General features: G+C 44.4%; 7 protein-coding genes across 7 annotated transcripts; 4 read left to right on the top strand and 3 right to left on the bottom strand.

The window, feature by feature from the left end:
- Positions 1-433: 433 nt before the first annotated feature.
- EJ05DRAFT_473422 (uncharacterized protein) lies at positions 434-2,006 on the top strand. The gene is made up of 2 exons (XM_033743401.1): positions 434-795; positions 899-2,006. Exons 1-2 carry the CDS (start codon positions 735-737, stop codon positions 1,747-1,749), a joined length of 912 nt encoding a protein of 303 aa, XP_033603276.1. The 5' UTR covers positions 434-734; the 3' UTR covers positions 1,750-2,006.
- Positions 2,007-2,368: 362 nt separating this feature from the next.
- On the bottom strand, positions 2,369-4,359 carry EJ05DRAFT_243529 (uncharacterized protein). The gene has a single exon (XM_033740083.1). The coding sequence runs from the start codon at positions 3,971-3,973 to the stop codon at positions 2,528-2,530; it is 1,446 nt and encodes a 481-aa protein (XP_033603277.1). The 5' UTR covers positions 3,974-4,359; the 3' UTR covers positions 2,369-2,527.
- Positions 4,245-6,387, bottom strand: EJ05DRAFT_243505 (putative endosome-associated ubiquitin isopeptidase). Its single transcript, XM_033740082.1, has 2 exons — positions 4,750-6,387; positions 4,245-4,700 (listed from the first exon to the last, which is right to left on the bottom strand). Exons 1-2 carry the CDS (start codon positions 6,156-6,158, stop codon positions 4,517-4,519), a joined length of 1,593 nt encoding a protein of 530 aa, XP_033603278.1. The 5' UTR covers positions 6,159-6,387; the 3' UTR covers positions 4,245-4,516.
- Positions 6,388-6,514: 127 nt separating this feature from the next.
- EJ05DRAFT_243556 (S-adenosyl-L-methionine-dependent methyltransferase) lies at positions 6,515-8,935 on the top strand. The gene is made up of 2 exons (XM_033740085.1): positions 6,515-6,863; positions 6,921-8,935. Exons 1-2 carry the CDS (start codon positions 6,551-6,553, stop codon positions 8,576-8,578), a joined length of 1,971 nt encoding a protein of 656 aa, XP_033603279.1. The 5' UTR covers positions 6,515-6,550; the 3' UTR covers positions 8,579-8,935.
- EJ05DRAFT_243553 (uncharacterized protein) lies at positions 8,731-9,420 on the bottom strand. Its single transcript, XM_033740084.1, has 2 exons — positions 8,996-9,420; positions 8,731-8,928 (listed from the first exon to the last, which is right to left on the bottom strand). Exons 1-2 carry the CDS (start codon positions 9,344-9,346, stop codon positions 8,884-8,886), a joined length of 396 nt encoding a protein of 131 aa, XP_033603280.1. The 5' UTR covers positions 9,347-9,420; the 3' UTR covers positions 8,731-8,883.
- Positions 9,421-9,479: 59 nt separating this feature from the next.
- Positions 9,480-11,300, top strand: EJ05DRAFT_508071 (uncharacterized protein). Its single transcript, XM_033747977.1, has 2 exons — positions 9,480-9,671; positions 9,718-11,300. Exons 1-2 carry the CDS (start codon positions 9,596-9,598, stop codon positions 10,929-10,931), a joined length of 1,290 nt encoding a protein of 429 aa, XP_033603281.1. The 5' UTR covers positions 9,480-9,595; the 3' UTR covers positions 10,932-11,300.
- Positions 11,301-11,524: 224 nt separating this feature from the next.
- On the top strand, positions 11,525-12,585 carry EJ05DRAFT_524014 (GDSL-like Lipase/Acylhydrolase; the record flags this gene model as incomplete). The annotated part of the gene is made up of 3 exons (XM_033748813.1): positions 11,525-12,180; positions 12,244-12,400; positions 12,451-12,585. The coding sequence occupies exons 1-3, from the start codon at positions 11,633-11,635 to the stop codon at positions 12,583-12,585; spliced, it is 840 nt and encodes a 279-aa protein (XP_033603282.1). The 5' UTR covers positions 11,525-11,632.
- Positions 12,586-22,063: the final 9,478 nt, after the last annotated feature.

Below are 22,063 nucleotides of genomic sequence, written 5' to 3' on the forward strand. Positions count from 1 at the left end.
ACCGAGTGAATTGGCGGAGTATTGGGTAGCGGTGTAGCTCGAGAGAGAATAAGGATGAAATGAAAGCACTTTGATACTGGAACTTGACGGACAGACAACAAACAGCGATGCATACGACGTATTGCTCAGGGGGCGCCTTGAGGCTATATTGTGAGAACCTATGAAGGAGAAGAAAACATAAAGCATTTCGCATGTCACTCCAGCACGTGCATATCATCATATATCTTTGCGTGACTGACTCTCTATACCATTCCAATCATGTCGACTTCCCTGACAGTTGCTGCTCCTTTTTCGGGCTGCTTTGCGGTGTTTATTTCTTACAGCCTGAGGCAGAAAGTGAGTGCTGGCGGTGACATCATAATCGTATGTTGCTGCCTGCAGGTATCAAGGCAGGTGTCAGGCAGGTGTTTACAGATCACCTCAACGGCTCCCTAATCCAGCTACCAGAAAAGGAGGACGAAGGAGGACGAAGGAGGAAAGAACGAAGAAAGCAGTCGCCGAAGAGGTCACTTCAGTCAGCAGACTCGGAGGTCAAAACACCCGGCCCGTTCACGCACATCTGTATTTCTTCTCTTCCTCTCTTCCTCACACTCTCTCCCAACTTCATCCACAATCGTTCAGGTGTGTCCACACTCGATCAATTGCTTCATTCTTTGTCCTCTGTGACGCTTCAATTCTTCAGCCCTAGACAGCAGCCTCAGTTCGTCTTGGTCCCGTAAAGTCGATTGAGAAAGATGTTGTTCTTCAAGACCGGTGCCATCGTCGTCGGTGTTGTGGCTCTTGCTGCAGCTCAGCGTAAGTCAATCCTGTGATTTCCATTGCTCTTTAGTGTTATTGAACACCTTGGACTGTGATGGGAAGTCCATTCAGATGACCACTTGCTGATCCTCAGAACCAGATATCGGCGCTCGCAAAGTCCATGTCGATCTCATTCCGGCAAACGCCACGTCAATCGTCTATGAGACGCAGTTGAGCACCATCTTCAGCTGTGCTCCGCATGTTCCCAACTGTCCTCACGATTCAACTATTGTGGTGACTTCAATCATTCCGATTGCAACTACCATTTGCCCTGTCACCTTGACTTCGACCTGGGTTGAGTCTTCTTTGGCTTCTCCTCCTGCACCAAGCAGCTACGGCCCTCCACCACCTGCTCCCAGCAGTTATGGTCCTCCTCCTCCACCTGCTCCCAGCAGTTATGGTCTCCCTCCACCACCTGCTCCGAGCAGTTATGGACCCCCTCCACCACCTCCAAGCAGCTATGGCCCGCCACCACCAATCAGCTACGCGCCCCCAAGCTCTTCTGCTTCTTCTGCTTTGTTGCCCACCGAATACTCGACCTCTTCCATTGTGGTCACTCGCCCGGGACCTCCATCAAGCTACGGTACTCCAGTTCCTTCGGACATCGTGACTCTTACTTTGAGCACTGCCAGCCCACCCCTGTCTTCTCCGATCAGCGAAGAGCCTGGATACCCTTCTCCTCCACCATATGTCCCTCCTTACATCCTGACTAGCGAGAGCCATTCTGACAGGCCTGTGTCCATGAGCACCACCGAGGTTAGCATCGTCACTTTGCCCACCTTCGCTCCGAGCATCTCTCCGAATACTACCTTATCGGTGCCAACTCAGGCGAACGGTACTTCCACCGCGACTCCAACTCCCCCACCAGTCTTCGAAGGCGCTGCTTCTCTCGACAAGGTGGTCAATCTCGGACTGTTCGCGGCCACACTCTTCATTGCTTTCGTCATCTGATCTGGCTGAAGAAGTACCATCCGCCAAGGCGGTCATCTCGAACGTAATTATGCTCTTCATGTTTACGATGTGGTATCTTCTCACTTTTTCTGTTGTCTTTGGGGAGCATCTGATACGTAGCTCTACTTGCTTTGTAACATTAGCTCTGCAGCTAGATATGTGCGCGTCTATAAAGACACTAATGAATCCCAATTGAGTTTGCAACACTCTGCCTTTGCGTGTCAATCATGCATACCAAGGGAGATGCTCGAGCGATAGGACTAACTCGCTCTGGCGGGGGTGATTCTATATTATGATTGTGCGCAACCAGATTGGAACGCACGCGCGTGCATGTATCCAGATCAGATCGCGCCGGGGAATAGATTCTGTGAAGCTGTGGTAGACTGGTCGTAAGTAGTTAGTGAGACGGTCAGATGGTCGGCCAAGTCGTGCTAGAGCTGTAGTTTCAACGACCGGCATCTTGGATTGCCATATATCTCAGAAGTAGCCAATCGAAACATTGCACTCAAGCCAGCTCCAACTCTTAGATGCCCTAGGTAAGTCACATATCGAGCTACATGGCGCCATTCTTCACGGCACGTCGGACTGGAGTATCTCTCCTCTTACCTCATAGTTAGCTACCCAAGGTGCACGGGAACTACTAAACACGAGGTAACGTCTGCTGCTTTGGTTGCTTATCAGGTGGTGTACATACAAAGATGCATGTTTAGCTAAGTCAGCGTCGTGGTCTTGAGATAAGGTTGCATGGAATGAGCCTCATCAAGTTTCACAATCGGCATTAGCTCTCACCGTCATCATAATCGCCTTCATCATTACCGTCGTCATCGTGCCCATAATCGTCCTCGTCTGAAATTCCTGGGTATCGCAATCGCGGGAACTCGTCCGTAATATCCACCTCCTCCTCCCACCAGCACGTCGTGCCATCATCATGGAACGCAAACCCGCTATCCTGATCTACCACAAACGCAGACGATGCGTCCCCATCGCTACTCCCTGCAAACCGCCAACTGTCTGGATGTACGGCAGTCCTGCCCGTGCGGCAGTTGACGACGAGAAGAAGGGGGGACTCGATCGAGCGTGGGAACGAGATGTATATTTTCTGTAGTCGTGGCATGTTTCGAGAGGCGCGCAAGCCTGCATGTAAGAGTGCTTTCACGAGCCGCCCCATATGTCGCTCTATATAGTCGCCATCGTCGTCGTCACCCTCGTTGTAATGTTCGTCGTCAAGACGGGATGATGAGAGTACGGAGTCAGAAGCGTGCGCATGGCTTTCGACTTGCTTCGGCTCTCCTTCTGGGTTCTCCGCGTCTAACGATACACGTTGCGCACTGGCAGCAGTCGATCCCGGTAGCGCGCCCGATGAGGGAGCCCGGCAGCGCTTCGTGAGGAACTGATCCGGCGTCCACTTCTGCGTGAAAAACGGCTGATTCAGCTTGACGATTAGCGTTTCTAAGCGCGAACTTTTGCTATACGGCGAATTCAGACACGCAAACAGCCGCTGACACAAACACCGCATGCGCACGCGTGCGCTGTGTAGTGTTGGAAGCACCGGGCTCAGCGCCGCGCACACGCACTCGATCGTCTCGCCCGCATCCCCACGCCGCAATGCGTAGCTGCCGCACACATCGAGCGTGAGGTGCGCAAGCAGCGGCAAGCCACGCTCGCTCTTGAAAACCTGCAGTGCCGCAATACCACGACACAAACTCACCAATGTGGCTTGGTGCACGTAGTCCCAACGCGGGCCAAACTCGCGCTCGTCCTGCTGGCTCAGCTCGACGGCGAGTGAGTCTAGCGCCGTCAGACCAGCAAGCCTGTCGGAGCTGGCAAAGGCCTGAATAGCCGCGTTTGCAAAGTCGATCCACGTCTCTAGCGCCTCGGTGTCGGCGGGCTGGACGAAAGCACCCTCAGCGTCGTCGGGGCGGTACTGCTGGCGCAGATACTCGCCCCACGGGCCCTCGAGGCGGATAGTGAGGTGGGACACCTTTTTCGCGATGAAGGCATGCAGAGACGTGCCTGGCGCCGGGAAGCAGGCGATGTCGGTGGCGGTCAGGGGCCAGGAGCCGATTGCGAGCGAGGCGTAGTAAGTGGGCAAAGCGAGCTCGAACCATCGTTTGTTGATGAGGAGAAGGTCGATCTTGTGGGCGTGGATGTAGGGAGTCTTTTCGAGAATCGATAGAATTGAGAGAAGGAGTTCGGTCGGGAGACTCATGAGATTGGCTGGCATGGCGAGGAATTACTGCTGAAAATGAATGGTTTGCTTCCGAACGGGGAGCGATGTGAGAGAGGCATCTGATGATAGCCAGAGCCGTATAAAGGAATCTAATGACTATTGTCTATTCACGCATGACGGGAGGAAAAGAGCATCGCACGACATTAATGCGGCGTCACACCTACATATACGTTGATGTCTGACGTCCAATATGCACCATTCCTAGACCGACCTAGTGTGGAGGTTACATTTGTGGCCTGAGGCATTCGCACAGAACACTGAGCAAATCGAGCCTTGGTCAAGAGGAAAGAATTCTTTACAAAGTACAAAGCTTCATTTTGGCGCGGGCCATTTGCTGTATCGAGACGAGCAGACGTATCATTTCTTTGACAGACCCAGGGTATCGTCATCTAACAGGCCACCATTCAGACCAAGCCATGAGCGTAAGAATCGCCATACTAACCCGCCGCAGTCGTGCATTATAGTAGGTAAATCGAAAACGCCAGCGCTATGCGATGATGCCAGAAAAGGATTATGCCACTACATAGCGGAACGTCTTCAGCTGAATGCCGGGCGCAGGTCCTTGAGCTGAAATTCTAGCCCTTGTAATTCTATCACGTGCCCGGGTTTGCTGGCGTCCGTATAGATATTAGATACATCATGAGGATGAAACAGCCCTGTCTGCGAACAGTTTAGTATTGCTTTGAGTCCGGGAGGATCTGTCAATCGAAAGACACCCCAACTAGAAAGTCATCAGCTGCAAGTCGAGACTGTAAGATGGTTCAGCTTACGATGGATCTTTGCTTGGTGCGCATACAATAGCAACACTTTCTGCTAGCATGACTTGATAGCCACTATGAGTATGCAAGTCCCGACTACTCATGAAGCAGGTTTGCGAAGGGTGCGTGTGTATCCAGCCAAGCACCATCAGACCTTCCTCGTCGCAATAATCGAACAAGGCTTCTTCATTCAGCGTCTCGCACGTATCAGAGGTACTTTTCTGTTCTGGTATCACGAGCTTGGATATGAATAGGGCGTTTGAGATGAGTGTCCCGCAAAGAACGCCACAAGTTTCGAGATTTGCCTGTGTGTTACGTGATGCAACAGACAGAAATCTTTCACGCAGACCTTCAGGGAGGAACAGCGGCCGCAAAGGAGACCCGTTCTCGAGATATGCGGTGGGTTTGAAAGTGTAGTCGCACGAATTGACTTCATTCGTCTCGAATGTTGGCGTTTTGGCTCTGGAAGGTAAATTCGGACTCTCGATGATCTTCTGAGGAACCGGCGGCGGGCGTGATGATGAGTCGAAGAATAACTGTTGTATGGGCCTCGGGGGTAATTGTGGCGGTCTCTGCTCGACTCTTTGCGTTGTGGCAGGCGACTGTCGAATCTTGTTTGGAGGCACAGGAGCTTGTGAGAACTGACTGCTAGCGCTTCGATGCGGCACTGATGGATAATGGTAGCTGGTGTCACGTTGATATTGTGGACTCCCAGTGCGTGGAGTGATACCTCGTGACAAATTTCTCCCAGTCTCTTGTATCCGCGAAGAGAGATCGTCTTTTTCGGGTGGTCTTGGGCCACCGGCAAGCTCTTCCTCCCAATCACCCCATATTCCGCCCACACGACGTTCCTGCTCCTCTTCCTCAGATACTCCCGCTTGGCGAACACCGCGACGAGCACCGTCTCTTCTTCGTATTTCACGCTGTGCAAGTCTAGCGGCGAGTTGATGATTTTTTGTAGCTTCTATAGCCCGTGTCGAGCCATACATGGACGCATCTGTGAATTTAGCCGCATGCTCGCCATAGTGTAGATCATGCTTCTCCACTCCACTATCATGTGGAGCTTGAGTCTGCGCACTTCGTGCCTTCTGATATTCGACGTAGCGCAAGTGCCTCTTCTCGATACGGGGCTTGAGTTGATCTAACCGAGAGAAATTCTGCTCGACGACTTTGCGTGCCTGAACGAGTAATCTCGCCGTTTTCGGATCTTTGACCTGAGGATGTTTATCCAGCTTCTCCAGCACTAGGATAGCATGCCGCATGAGAAGGAGATAGGTCTGGGCATCGTTGCCTTCCCCCTCGTAGATCTGAGCCTGCTGGCTTGTCAATGACAGTGCCAAAAACGTTGCGCACAGTATCGCTTGCCTCCTTCTGGATTGTGTCGGCGCTGCGAAGCCAATAGCGGAGGGGAACCTGATCATTGTACTCAAAGTTACCAGCTTGCTTGCCAAGTTCCGGAATGCTCAATGCAGCCCCGGCAGTGGGTTTCGGGGACGCCGAAGACATTGCACACAGTGAGGGAGTAGGGGACGATTTAATGTAGGTAGATGTAGGTCGTCGGAATCATAGAGTGACATTGTTGGAGTTGGAAATGGGACTTGTTGATGCCTGAAGGCGGCATGCGCGTCCTTTGGCTTTGGCTGTAAACACATTGATGGCAACCCGACAGAGGGGCAGCAGCTATGAGAGTTACTACGGAGCAGGGGCGCCGTTGCGGAGGGCCCAAGCTTCACCTCCGACGCCGACACGACTTTTTTCCCTGGAGCTAGCTTCACACCTCAGGTCCTCCACGATCAAGCTCCAATGGAGCAGTATGCTCGTCGGGCGGATGTTTCGATGGCAATTACGGCACTTCTGCGCACCCGGAACTCTCCGTACACCTTCTCAACTCCCAAACCTCTGCCGCTATACAACCCAGCAGCCGGACGCAATCCAGACGAAGAGACGCCCAGGTCGACCACCCAAGAATGCTCCCAGCACAGAGCATGTCAAAGCAAAAAAGACGCGAAGACCACGGGTGATTACCGCATCTAAGAATGATCTAAAACCAGAGCTCACAGGCCTTGTTGATATTTACCGCTCCCTTTCGACGCCCAGGGTGAATGTCGTGAGCCCGGAGCTATGCGGTATGTGTTACTCGCACAAGAGGGAACAAAACGTCTGACGAGTGTTTTCTGTACTAGATCTCTCCCTAGACCTGGTTAAACATAACCTGGTCGATTATGTAGGATGCGACATCATAGACATACAACCAGGAGCGGGACTCTGGTCGGCCAGAGTCCATGAGCTCCTCAGGCCTCGCACGCATATTCTCATGGAACCAGATATGGATGCCTTCGGACCATACCTACGACCACTTTTGGAGCGTCCCGATTCCGCTTTTAGACATGTGGCACACCCCATAGGTCTTTTGGGCTCGTATGAAAAGGCCATGCAAGAGATATCAAACACGGTGTCAGAAGGATCCCTAGATCAAGCGCCTCATCAGAGACGTCTCTTGGTTACTGGTTCTCTCATGAGTTGGAAGACAGTCTACCCGCTCTTTCCGATGGCTGGCAAGACAAGCACTACCATGGGGCGACAGCTTCTGAAGCAGTTTATCTCTTCCATATCTAACCGCTCTCTATTTCATAATAGCGGGCCAGCACGAATGCTTCTGTGGGTCAATGAGTATGACATGTGGCCTTATCTACCGCGAAGCCTTCAAAACCCGAACAGAGCTGCAATGGGCACTCAGTTGATGACGGACATCACACAGATCGCTGGTACCAATGAGCACCGTGGGGAGGGCAAGTTCGGGCAGCGCAATGCCGCCATTGAATCTATCAGTAGTAAATTGGTTGCTTCACGCATGGCACGTACAGGCATGACCTTCCCACTAGACCGTCAGAACCTGTCATACAAAGCTGGACAGCAAGCTCAGCTTTCCGAAGATGCTCTTGTCCCCCAAGCCACTGACACAAAGCTTCGACACCACAATAGGATTCCCGAGATGAAATTATGGTTAGAAAACATCGAGAAGGAGACAGTCCTACCAGGGTTCTCAAAGAAAGCACAGGCCAGGCTTCTAGAAGCACAGGAGCAACTGGCAAGCGGAGCTATTGAAGTACCCACCGACGCAGAGTTTCGGAAAAAGAATGCCCGCTCCAAATATCCGTTCTGGGACAGGATAGGTAAAGACATTATCCGTTTCAAAAGTAACCTGAAAAAATCCGGGAAACGTGAAGACGGGTTGGCAATGCTTGAGGAAGTGTTGAGACTGGAGCGGGCCACATTCTCAGCTACATCCGAAGAAGAGCGGATCCATTTAAGAAAACAATGGGAAGTAGCAAAAGACAGACTTGACTCCATGCGCGCCAGGCTTCCAACAAAGGACCAACTCGCTTTCTCAACAGACCACGACGAGTACGTTGGGTTGACAGGCGACCGTCCGAATTTGATGTGGGATCGGAGGCCATTCGAGCCACTTCTCATCCTGGAGGACGAAATTTTTCCGGCCCAGGGTGCTGCCTTGGTGGATATTGTACCGAAGGAAATACGTTGCACCGCGGACGAATATAGGCGTTTCGAAGATTTCATGATTCCCTTGCGATCTCTGGAAAATGGGAAAGTCAGGGTGGCCCTGGACACAGCAGGTCATGGTGCAAGTGAGCTGGTCGACCAAGTCGAGCTACTAAGAAATCCATACGAGGGCGGCCGGCTAGATCCTGATGACATGTACGTCAAAAATCTTACGCCAGAAATGATTCTACAATTGAGTCGAGCATGGATGGCGTGGCCATTTCGCGACCCGACCTCGGACCGACCAAGTCACTTCGAGTTGTCTCATGAGGAAGGTTAACTGTCGCGGGAGGATGACCTCCATTGCTCAAGTATTCAGGGCGACAAACAAAATATAGAAATGTTGTACGTAAACGCCAATTGTACATAAGGCATAGGATTACATATATATACATGAATATTATACTGCGCCTGAATTTATGTCCATGGCCATTTATCGCTGTAGTCCATTGAGGCCCATTCAACAAGTTGCGATTTGTGATACAGGATGGAACGGTCCTATTTGACACGAACCTCAGCTTTTCTTTTTTATGATTTTCTGAGTCTTCGCAGCAGGCATCACCCTTTGCGACGCAGGGTCCGCGATCAAGTCAAATAGACTTTCTTCACCTGATGCTCCTGAGCCCTCACCTGCCTGTTCATAGAGTCAGTCACCATAAGAACCCAGAGGTAGAGCACATCAGCATTCTAAACCTACCTCTTTACCACTATCAGTCTGACCATCCCAACCTCGTCCAAACTTGTCTCTGAAAGCCTTCAACCGACCCGCCTCATCTACTTCCAGATTGACTAAAGAAGTATCTGATGGGTTCCATAGCGCAGAGTTTCGGCGGTCTTTCATTGACACATAGACGGCTTTAGGTGATGTTGTACGGTGTACATAGGATGAGCCGTCCGAGAGAGTTACGAGTTGCGTGAAAGTATATGGGCGCTTCGGGCGTTTGATGATTGTCGCATGTCGCACTTGCGTACGCGGTAGCGATGATAGAGAAGTCGATGCACGGAGAGATATCCGGCCAAAAGATGCTGGGGACAGAAGCGTCGACATTGAAGTTGGATGCGTGATGAGTGCAAGTCGTTGCGGGCGCAATAATTCTTTGATGTTGAACGGCTCGGAGGTCCGCAAATTCTTGGCGAATGGGTACTACTAAGTTATCCATCCGATGGATTCATCCATTGTCATCTACTAATCAGCGACTCCGTCTGCCAACCTTTGGAACAGTCACAGCCCTGTATTTTCAGCGTGACGTGTAAATGGTCATGGACTGATGTTGTATGCTACAGTGTAACATCAATAATGACAATCTGCCAATGTAGAGGGCCTGCGGCGCGTCAGTTCTTCAACTGCCTCTATCGATGGAGTGCGCGTTCAGGTAATGTGGGTATACGCTGCCAGAATTACAACTTACTCTTCCACAGAGTGCCCTCCCTACAGCTGTGCTCTTGGCTCAACTCTACAACGTACGCAAGGTCTTTCGAGAACGAAATGCCGAGTCTCAATGTACCTAATACGTACTCATTCTACAATCAGAGAGATACCCCCAGTAGCGCAGAAAGAGCTAGATAGGATGAAAGGCAGTTACGAATGGGGCGACGAACGCTTCTTGGCTGACCCTATGGTATTGCAAAGGCCACGCGAGGAGGAGATAGATGCGCTGCGGGAATCGATCGACCCGCAAATGCGAAAAGATCTTTTCATCAAAGTCTTTCGCGAGCTGATGAACCCTGTCGCTCTCATAACGGCAATCACAGAGCCTATTGAAGAAGCTGATAGTGGTAGAAAAGGATATTCAAACGTTCAGATCATGACGATAAGCTCGCTGACGTCAGTGACGGTATCGCCTGTTCCATATGTCTCTTTCAACATTAAGATTCCATCGCGCACCTTTGATGCTATGGGGCCGCTGTTCCGCATCAGCTTGCTGGTCTGTAACAAGATAGCTGCATTCACGGCCGAGCAATTCACGATGGGCGACGCGCGGGAGATGCTTCTAGGCTTCACGGGTTCCAAATTACCGACGCTCAAGAGCGATGACATTCGGATACCATATCTCGAAGGTGTTAGCACTGAGTCCCTTATCTGCAAAGTGGACAAAACAATGGAAGTTGGAGATCATGTCGTGGTAGTAGCAGAGGTCTTGGACGTCCGCCGCGATCAAGTCCGTGGTAGCGAGACGCGTCATCTATACTACAGGACAGGAAGGTACGTCGATGATAACGGGGTCAGCATGCAACCACGAGAAGACGTGTACGACCAACTATGGCATGTTATTGTAGCCAAATCGATACACTATCTTAAAGGCCCGCAGGGCCCGGATACATTGCGAGCAGAAGGACTCATAGGGATTCTCAAAGCTACAAAGATATATGAGATTAGAGATACGCAGCGGGGTACCATGCATCTGAATTTGATGCTCACGATATTGAAGCAGACTTGTCCAGAACTTCTATGTAACTTATCCGACGAAGAATTGATGAAGGGATTCCAGCCAATCCCATACGACATGTGGGAAGGTCTGGTTGCGAGCCAAAGGAAAACAGCTAGTAGCAGAAGGCCTGAGAAAAAGTCGCTCCCAAATGCCTCAGCGCCTCAAGAGAAAAGCAATCTACCAAATTCAGACATAGCTACCTAGGGAGGTAGGAGTGTCGACGAGGCTCATCTGGAAGATTCCAAAGACACTATTTCCCCAGACGCCCTGATTGAGGAGAAAGGCTCTCAAAATACGGCCAAACGTGCGGGGAAAGAGCTTGGAAAGCGCGGTTTATCTGAAGACCCTGATCAACGGGACGCCGTCGGAACTGCTAGACCAGAGGGGCACTACAGGATTTCGGAAAACCGTCTGTCGTGCATTCACTCGGGCCAGAAGGACTCGAAGAACCAAGAACCGATCAGAAGGTACCGAGGATGTATGTATTATATTATAACATATCAGCGTTTCCCTCAATACACGACAGGACCAGCTCCAACGCGCTCTGTGTAGATTGGCCCAACATTCTACTTGAATCAAGTCGGTAGATCAGCCTGTATGCGATGTTATGGTTGCTCATTTGACGGTGCGGCCGACGTGCCTCCATACGTGTGTTTCTAAATTCCGGTCTAGTTCTATCTCGGCACATGTTATCCCGAGATCATGGCTACATTCACATCTACCGACCCATGCTATTATTACAGTAACTATGGGCTCCGAGCTCTAGATCTTCCGGTATCTGGGGTAATTTGTATCCCTGGTCGTGATCGACATCGTGGTGAATCCAATCGCCGACCTACATATGACTCTCTGTCAGCCCAATTCAATTTCCCCTTAACTTCCGCAGTTCCAGAGCATCATCCGAAATGCAATTCTCCTCTCTCATATCTCTTTCCCTTGTCCCATTGAGCCACGCCATCCCCGTCATCTACATTGCTGGTGACTCCACCACCGCACCCGACGGCGGCCACAATGGTACCCAGGGCTGGGGTGAATACCTACAATATTCCTTCTCTGCCAACACACGTGTGAACAATTCTGCGTACGCGGGACGGTCTGCGCGTTCCTTCACGCGCGAAGGCCGCTTTGCAGCGATCGCAGAGGCACTTGTGCCCGGCGATTGGGTCATTATCGAATTCGGCATCAATGATGCCGGAATTCCACAGAACGGGAGTACAAGTACGACGGGAGACAAGGGAAGGGTGGACTGTCCGGGTAGTGGAGAGGAAGTTTGTGTTGTCACTTACAACAACGTGACCGAGTACGTGCAGACGTTTGGCACCTATGTGAAGAACGCATCGAGATTGTTTCTGGAAAAGGGAGCAAAGCTTGTGATCTCGGAGAGACTGCCTACAAACTCGTGGCAGACCGGGGAGTTCAAGTTTACGCCGAGTGTGTATGCGTATTATAGCATGTTAGTATGCCCATTAAGGGGTGCAGGCTTGGGGCCGCGACGATGCTAATGCAGATGATACAGGCTGGTGACTCAGGAGCTTGGTGGTCCAAAAGCGGGCGTTTACTTCGTTCAGCATGGACAGTACGCGGCGCAGGCGCAGAAGTTGCTTGGGAAGGATATTGTGAAGGCAAACTATCCGATGGACAACACTCATCCGGCACCGTACCTGGCTGACATCGTAAGTTGCGCCCATCCGCACTTTCTGATTGCTAATCAACTGGAAATCAGTTCCACCAGGCTTTTGTTTTGGGTCTGAAGTGCGGTACAAGCCCGCTTGCAGATCTGATAGTAAATGCTACAGCTCGTATTGAAGGACCTCTACTGGGTACTTGTATCCAGGCGAATGCGACACTGCCCATTTGATTAGAGACCCTGAAGTCGTTGAAGCAAGCACTAGAAAAGCAAATCCTTCAGCCAGCTGATTGATCCTCCTGGCTGGCTCAGAGGAAAATTCTGCATTGGATGATGATGTGCTTCAAGAAATCCAGTTGCCTTTGTACAGTCTACGAATATATGGCATGGTTCCCGTTGCATTTTTCCAGCCTCTGTACCCACTTCACCCCTATATATATATATCTTGTTCGACATGTTCACAGGAATGATTCTTGTGTACACAAGCTCCTGTCGCTTCCGGACTTAGTCGACACAGACACTGCCATTTGTATCACGTCTTACGATAACTCCCTTCAATACAAGGCCCCTAGCGTAAATCTAAGCAAGTGCCATATTGTCGATTCAATTTACTCGCACTACTGATAATGAGCTATCAGCTGTAGTCGTCTCCCTTCATAGGGCTCAGTTTTAACATCACATATTGATGAGAATCTACTTGTGCCTCGGGAGAAACCGAACCTTCGAACACTGCACAAACTTTCTTTTATGTTGGCACCGGTGCCGTCGGTCCGTCCGGACATGTTTGATGTCGGTGTTGGCAAGAACTAGTGTTGGCAAGAACTATTTCATAATCGAACTCAATGGGCCGTTGACCTGGATTGTTGTGTCAATAGGCTTAAGTATACTAGTATGGAATCTGCGAGTTCAGGAACTACGTTGTCTATGCATCGAAGATCCTCACACTACTGTGTGATATAGATTGTGATTCTAGCGTCAAGGCAACTTAAGTCATAAACCACCTAAGGACTTTAGAGTATTATAGGGCATTAAATTATATAGAGACTTTATAAGTAGAGGAAGGCATAACCTCAAGTCGAGCTATTAAGAATTATAACTATATTATAGATATCTAGTACGTTATAGCTAGGAGAATAAGATTATTAAACTTAATATTCGGGCTCGCCTCTTTAATAATAGATACTTCTATATAATATATTCTACCTCTTAAAATATAAAATAAATACCTAATAGAGAGATAAAGAACTATAAGGATAAATATAATATAGTATAGAAAAATAAATTAATAGAAAGAAAACTATAGACTATAATCTAGTCTAAGTATAAGTGTAAAGAGTGAAGACGTGGGATAGTAGTCTAACAGTTTATAGAGAGACATAGGAATGTATTTATAGAGTAATCTTACTCTTATATAAGGTTAATTCCTAACGAGTAGGAATTAGTTTATACGGTCCACTTATATAGTAACCTCGCTTAACTTAGCTAACTTAACCTAGCTCTAGCCACTACGTGGCTATATAGATTAGAATAGTCTATATAGGTCTATTATAGTTCCCGTCCTAATAATATCCTTCTTCTTTTTATACTTCGCCCCGAAGCACTTAAGTATATATAATTCTAAGTCTCTATAATCTATCGTGTACCTATATATCCGTGACTAAGTTCCTATAATATTATAACTATTCTTAATATAGGTGAACTCGAGATTCTAGTTTACTTTTACTAGTTTATACACGCGCTTATCCCTTACTTCGTGGCTACTACCTAGGATATATAATCGCTACTTTAGTCGAGTATATATTTAGCTTCGCTTGCCTTTAATTTTATTCTCTAGTATATCCACCTCGCTCTTAAGGTAAGTTATTAATTTATATACTATCTTCCCTAGTTTAGGTTTAGAAGGGTCTATAGTAGTCTATTCTTATTAGAACCGGTCTAATATAACCTATTCGCGTTATTATAGTTACTGATTTAGCTTCGTTAATCGCCGTTAAGGGTAGATAAATATTCCTTCCTTAGATCTCTAGCTAACGTGTATATATAGATATCTAATACTAGTCCTATCTCTAAGTCTACCTTCTCCTCTTATAAGACTCGCTCTAAAGGTATCGTCTCCTCCCTAGCCACGCCGGCTAAGAAGTCTACCTATCGCGGTAGTATAAAGGCGCGCTCTAAGTCGGAGAAGAGAGTAGTTAGGGCTACTACTACTACTACCTCTACTACTAATATAGCTACTAGTCGCTCTAATCTAGGTAATCCTAGTACTAAACTTATAGATAAAGTAGTTATAGGTTCCCCTCTCGCTCTAAAGCGTACGCCGTCTACTCTACCTCCTCTAGAGGATAAAGAAGATCTCGTTATAAATGATGATTGCGAGCCCTCGCGCTTACCCACGCCGCTATCTTACCGCTCTTCCTTCCGGTCTAATATAGACCGATTTAGTCGCTCTAGGTCCTTTTAGGACCTTAATATTTACTCTAAACCCTAGCCTACTAATAATAAGGCCTAGGTTACTGAGGATACTAAACGTAGTCGCGGTTTACGCTATAGGAAAATAGCGAACTATAGTTCGATATACTATATATATATTAAGGGCTATACGGCCGGCTCTAAATATCTCTTTCGCTCTAACTCTAGTATTAGCTACTACTCTACTAACCGTAACGGGCCTATATACCCTATCTTTACTCTATCTATCTACTACTACCGCTATACCGTAACTAGTAAGACTTATCTATAGATAAGTATAATAGGCTATCTTAATCTAGTATAATCTAAAGTAGTCCGCGCTAATATATTCTTAGGTTTCTATATATATATAAGATATATATAATGACCTTCGCGTCCGTGAGACCCTCGGGGGTCCTTATAGTTATCTATCTACTATATAGAGGGAGTTTAGGGAGCGCTATAAGCTCTTCCTAGAGGTTATTAAAGTATAAGTTATAAATACGTTAATTATTTTTAATATCTATTAATTTTTCTAGCCGCCGCGAGATCCCTAGTGCCTAGGCTACCTATTCTAGGGAGTCTATCCTAGCTATAGAGGCCGTAGAGAGGATTTACTCTATCCCCCCCCGTCCATCTCGCGCTACTAATGGATCTTATAAGAGGTCTACTATTTCTCCCTCTAAGTCGCCTTATAAGAGGGTATATATTCTCTTCTAGATTATTCTAGATTATATTAGCTAACTTTAGACCTAGTCGCTACGCTCCGGCGCTTAAGGCTCTTCCCTCTAGGCTCTAACGGATCGGGTTATTACTCTAGAGACTAAGGTTATTATCCTCCGCCGCTATATTATATAGTTAGAGAGGACTATACTAGAGGTTAGGACGGATAATAAGATAGAGGAGTAGCTCTATGGTTCTAGCTCTATAGGTTTGGCTCTGTGTATTGGCTCTATGGTCTAGCTCTATATATTAGGTCTATGTCTAGCTCTATATATTCTAGATCTACTATAGGTGGTGCGCGCCGGCTCTATTTACCTGGCTTTTATCCGTTTTAGTCCTTTTTAGACCGTTTAGATACCTATCGGCTAGTTTCTAGTAATTTAATTCTTAACTTAACGATATTATATGTGCGCTCGCTTAGCTTATAACTATCGGTTTCTATATTCTGATTTTCCTTAAGTTATCTAAGTGTAGGCACCGTATATAAATTAGTTTATCTCTATGAATTCTATTAGAGTACCTAAACCAGTGGCCTAGTAGTTATTAGTTCGGGTACTCTAACCTTTTATATTTCGTGTTAAGAGTTTAATTCTATAGTAGGGTACCTTTTTTTAGGTTCTTAGTCCTATGTTTTTCTCGTGTATAATGGTCTATGTTAGTCTATTCTAGACTCTTCTATGTTATTCTATTATGGTATGTCGCGTTACGTTCCTAAAATGGTTATTTATACTTTCTTCGCGTCTAGTAACTATATAATACTTAAATTATAGGGCTGCTATATAGAGTTTTCCTAGTGCGCGTCTAGATTTCCTAGTTTAGTACTTCGTTCTCTACGGTATCCTTCTTCTTTTTATAACGACCGCGATGTTACTATACTTATATTAATAATACGCTATTCTATATCTTTTACTTATACGCAGCCATTATAGAACTTAAGATATATACCGCTGGTTCCTAGGTATCCTCGTCCTTAGTGTAGTCCGTCTAATAGATTCTATATTTCTAAACACCGTCTTTATTAATTCTATGTTCGATATTATGGTCTACTTTAAATATATCTAGTCTATCTTAGGGTATAATAGAGTATAACTATATATTCATGCGGCTATACACGTTAGGTCGAAATCTTTCGAGTAGTAAGACGTGGAACACGTTATAGATTCTTATATCACTTCCTAAGTCGAGCTCGTAGGCTCTTATACCGATATAATGTTTAATTCGGAAGGGACCAGCCATTTTATAATTGAGCTTCTTATTTACTCGCGATATTCATATATTATAAATATTAAGAAGGACCTTATCGCCCTCCTCGTACGTCTAATCCTTAGCTAATCTATTATAGTACTTTATATATAAGTCGTTTACTTATTAGATTATAGCGCGATAGTTACGTATGGTTTCGAAGATTTTAATCGCTAATTCCTAAGCGTGCACGTTCACGTCTATTATTTAATTAAATTAGACCGTCTAAGGCTTAAAACCTATCCTTAGACTACGTCCGAGGTTCGCCTAGAAAGGTATAATATCTATTATACTATAACGACTATTATTATATACGAACTCTACTATACTTAGTAGGGAGGCCTAGTCGTCCTACTCGAAATTATAGAATACGTGTAGATAGGCCTCGAGCGTCTGGTTCTATCGCTCTATCTAGCTATCTATCTAAGGATGAAATACTATAGATATGTTTCTATTTATACTTACTATTTCGTAGAATAATATCTAGAATTTAGACGTGAAGGTACTTCCTCGGTCCGTAATAATCCTTTTTAGTATACTATAGACCTTAATAATCTTATTCGAGAATACCTACGCTAGTTCTTTAGATATAATCGTCTTCTATACCGGGATATACCTAGATATCTTTATAAGTCTATCCACGATAATAAGAATAGAATTATAACTTATCCTAAGTATCTCGCTTAGAGGTAAGTTAACTATAAAGTCTATAGTAACGTCTTCCTATATAAAGAGGGGGGCTAAAAGAGGCTGTAAATTCCTATATAGCTTGTGCCTAGGGGCCTTCGTTCTTTAATAAATCGGATAAGTAGCTATCTATTCTTTAATATACTTAGGTATATCTTTCTAAAAATAATACTAACGAATTAAGCTTAGGGTACGTATATACCTAAAGTGTCCTACTAGGTTAGCGTTATAGTATCGGCTAACTACGTTAAATTATATATTACCCGTCGGTATATAGTACTTTCTATTATAGTAAAGTAAGCCGTCCATAAAGGTCTACTTATAGTCTACTTTAGTCCGTAATAACCTATCTTACTATATTTTATATAACTTTAAAACTATCGGGTCTATCTTCTATAGATCCACGATTAACTAGGCGAGGTTAATTAGATATTTATACCGGGTATTATCGCCCTTCCCGATAGCGCTAATAAACGGCCTACTAGGGACTTTAGTACCGTGTCTTTGGTTACTAGCTTTAGTCTTAGAGATTCGATTACTAGTATCGACGTTAGCATCTCGCTAATCGCCTAATAACTTAAAATCTAACCTCGTCCTTAAGAGTTAGGCCTATAGCTACTCTAGGACCCTATAGCTACTATAATCCTAGGCGCCTTCTTTATAGTTAGGTCTTCTTAATATTCTATTAGCTAGGTTTATACTTCTAGATTAATAGTAGATTATAAAGTAAAAGTTCGTAAGCTACTTAGTCTATCGGACCTATTAACGGTTTAAAACTATCATACTTATAAACCCCTTTAAGTTATAGTAATTAGTTAGTAACTCGATATTATATATAGTACCTTTAAGATAATATCGCTACTATTTAAATAACTCTACTATTACTAGTAGCTCTTAGTTATAGATAGTATATCTAGTCTTAATATCGACTATTTTGCGTGAGAAGAACGCAACTAGATACCATTAGATCTTTTTAGACTTAGTTAGTCTAGGCTAGGAGAGAATGCCTAAGATTATAAATTCTAACGCGTCGGTTTTAACGCGGATAGGTTTAGTTAGGTCGAAGTATACTAGTAATAGAGTAGTTATAAATACCTCTTTGATTTTCTCGAAGGAGGCCCTTTCGCCTTCTAATAATTCTATAGACTACGATTTAATATTACGCTATTTCTATCTACCGCGGACCGTAATAGACGAATCTATAGTAGTAGTACACGTGTTAAGTAGTGCTACTAGCCGGGAGAAATACTTAACGAATTTTTAGTAGTAATTAGCGAATCTAATAAAGACACGTATATCTTAAACTAATTTTAGTTTAGGCTAGTCCACAATAGTAGCGACCCTGTCCCTTTCTATGGTTATACCTTAATTAGTAATAACGAAGCCAAGGAAGTTAACGTGGTCCTAGTGGAACTTATATTTAGATAGCTTAATATATAGCTTATGTTTTTCTAGCCTATCTAGGACTACGCGTACGTGCTAGATATATTCTTCTTTATTATTAGAGAAGATAAGGATGTTATTAAGGTATATAATGCACGTCGTGTCGAGTAGGCCTACTAGCGCGTTATTAATATACGCTTAGAAGGTTCCTAGCGCGTTAGTTAGTCTAAAAGGGACTACTATATACTTAAAGTGTCTATAACGGGTCCTAAACGCCGTTTTCTACTTATCGCCCTTCTTAATATATAGGCGGTAGTAGACGTCGTATAGATCGAGCTTAGTAAAGATCTTCGCGCGCCCTAGTCTATTAATAGACTTAGAGATAAGAGGTAGTAGGTAACGATTCTTTTATATAATATTATTTAGACTATAGTAGTCAATATATAGACGGAGACTCCTATTCTTCTTCTTTATAAAGAGGATTAGAGCTCCGGCTAGAGATATACTAGGCCTAATCTATTCTCGCGTAAGGTTCTTTTTAATATATTCTTAGAGGACCTATAGCTCGGGTTCTAATAGAGGGTATATAGGTCCGTATAGAGGTTATTAACTATCTTTAAGGTTAATAGTAAGGTCGGTAGATTAGTATTAAGGTAATTCGGACGAGTCGATTGCTAACGCGATATATTAGTATATTTTATACTAATATAGTAGGTTTTCGTCTACTTTAATACTAAGCTCTCTATTTTAAGTAAGTAAGAGGACATAGATAGCGGAGATTACCTTTTTATAGTCCTTCTAGAATTATTCATTATCGACTAGCTATACTAGGTTCTATTATAGTAGGTATATACGCTAGCTAGCTGTTTTCTAGATAAAGTCTAGTTTCGGGTTATGTTTTTCGAGCTACGGTATACCGAGGATTATATTAAAGGGACTATCTACTACGATAAAGGTTAAGTAGTAGGGTTTCTACTTCCCCCCGCTGTCCTAGATACTATATTTAATAGTATAGATACCCTATAATTTAATAGGACTATCGATACTATAGAAGGTAGTACCTATTAGTACTTAAATATCGACGTTAAGTTCTCGTGCTCGTTAAGTCGATATAACGTTAGTAGCTAAACCACTATTAAGTATTACGGTCTAATATTATCCACGAGAGACCTTGATAGGCCTAGCCTATAGTTTAATATACTAGTTGGCTAGTTATCCCTCTATTTTAGTTACGCCTATAAGTCGCGAGGGTTCCTTATAGGTAGTTAGTTTTTTATATCATGTACTAGGTAGTTAGGCGCGATATATTCTAGCTACTAGTACTTATAGTATATAACTAACTTAGTATCTATATTAGTATTTAGTAGTTTCCCTAAGCGGTACTCGGGTACTATATAGCCTATCCTACTATAGGTGTAGTAGGTGACTTTAGATTATTTATATAAGTCGTTTCTCGCGTCTTAATATATCGACTAGTAGAAAGATCCGTAGTACGGGCCTCGTCTTCTCGAGTTCATAGAGTAGTAGCGCCCACGAGGTATTCCGCGCGATCTATTACTAAACCGGTCCTCTTTAGACGATTTTATATTAGATTAGATTAATAGGGATAGTTATACGCCTATACGACGTTAGTTATTTATTATACGCTAATATCATTCTACGAGATTCGCGAGTACCTAAAGATTAGTAGGGATAGACGTTATAAGGTTAATGCGTTTCTTTACGCTTAGGTTAAGGGACCTTTTAAAGTTATTATATTATTAAACTATATAATCTTCCTTAGCTTCTCTCTAAAGAGGTCGGAGGTATTTAAGGAGTTATAATAGAGATTATCTCTCTCGCTATTAAGTCTTAAAGATATGGCTCTAAGCCTATTTATATCGCTTAGCTCTATCGCTAAAGTATTAAAGAAGGAATTCGGTGAACGTGTCCTAGTTATACGTATCCTTAGGGTGTTTAATTTAATATACTATCTAATGTTTAGATAGCGTTAGGTCTAGGTAGTTCTATACGAACCTAATCTTATTACTATCGTTCGTGAATAGATAGAAGAATCGGCTATACTAGTAAGTCTATTCGTGAAAGCTCCTCCTGGTTTTACCGTCGAAGTAAGGTGGTTTCTTAGACTAAGGTAACTAGGATAGTAATAGACTTAGTTAGACTATTTCGGCTTAAGTTAGTCTATATTAGTATAGGTTAGTTACTACTAGTACTAAAGCGCGTAGTGCGGCTTCGAGTCTAGTAGTTCGTCCTTACGCTTTATCGAGTTCACGAAGTTACTACTTAAGCTAAGTCTAACGCTATCTCTCCGTGTATAGCTTAGTATATATATTATTATAAGGCGTGGTTAACGTTAGTTAGTTCTAATGAATTAATTCATTAACGTTAATAGGGTCTAGTCTTATAGTAAGGATAGATCTAGTATAGTATAAACTAGACCGCGATAGAGTATAATAGACTTCTTCCTTATTATCTAGGTAATCTTCTACGGTTATACGGAATACCGTACTAGTTATTAGTATAATAGCCTATAGAGTATACTTATTAGTAGAGGTAGTCGTAGGGAGACTATTCTCTTCGTTTAGATTTAGAGAGAGTCTCTCGTATAAGGTAGTGCTACGGGTATTATAGCGCGTAGTAGGAGCTATCTCTATAAGCTACCGTTATACTATATAGAGAGGAATTAAAATATAAAGAGTAAAGACGTAGGATAGTAGTCTAATAGTTCATAGAGAGACATAGAAATGTATTTATAGAGTAATCTTACTCTTATACGAGGTTGATTCCTAATAAGTAGGAATCGGTTTATATGGTCTACTTATATAGTAACCTTACTTAACTTAGCTAACTTAACCTAGCTCTAGCTACTACGTGGCTATATGGATTAGAATGGTCTATATAGGTCTATTATGGTTCCCGTTCTAATAATAAGATTAATAGAAATGGGTTACCTTTAGTAATAACGAAGTATAATTAGCTACTAGTTCTATTAGAACCAAGCTAGAGTAAGAGGCTAGAAGTTAGTAAGTCCTTGTAAGTGAGATTTCCTTACACTACTATGTAATATAGATTATAATTCTAGCGTTAAGGTAACTTAAGTTATAAACCACCTAAGGACTTTAGAGTATTATAGAGTATTAAATTATATAGAGACTTTATAAGTAGAGGAAGGTATAACCTTAAGTCGAGCTATTAAGAATTATAACTATATTATAGATATCTAGTA

Source organism: Pseudovirgaria hyperparasitica (genome assembly GCF_010093815.1).
Source record: "Pseudovirgaria hyperparasitica strain CBS 121739 unplaced genomic scaffold EJ05scaffold_3, whole genome shotgun sequence".
Taxonomy (NCBI): domain Eukaryota; kingdom Fungi; phylum Ascomycota; class Dothideomycetes; order Acrospermales; family Acrospermaceae; genus Pseudovirgaria; species Pseudovirgaria hyperparasitica.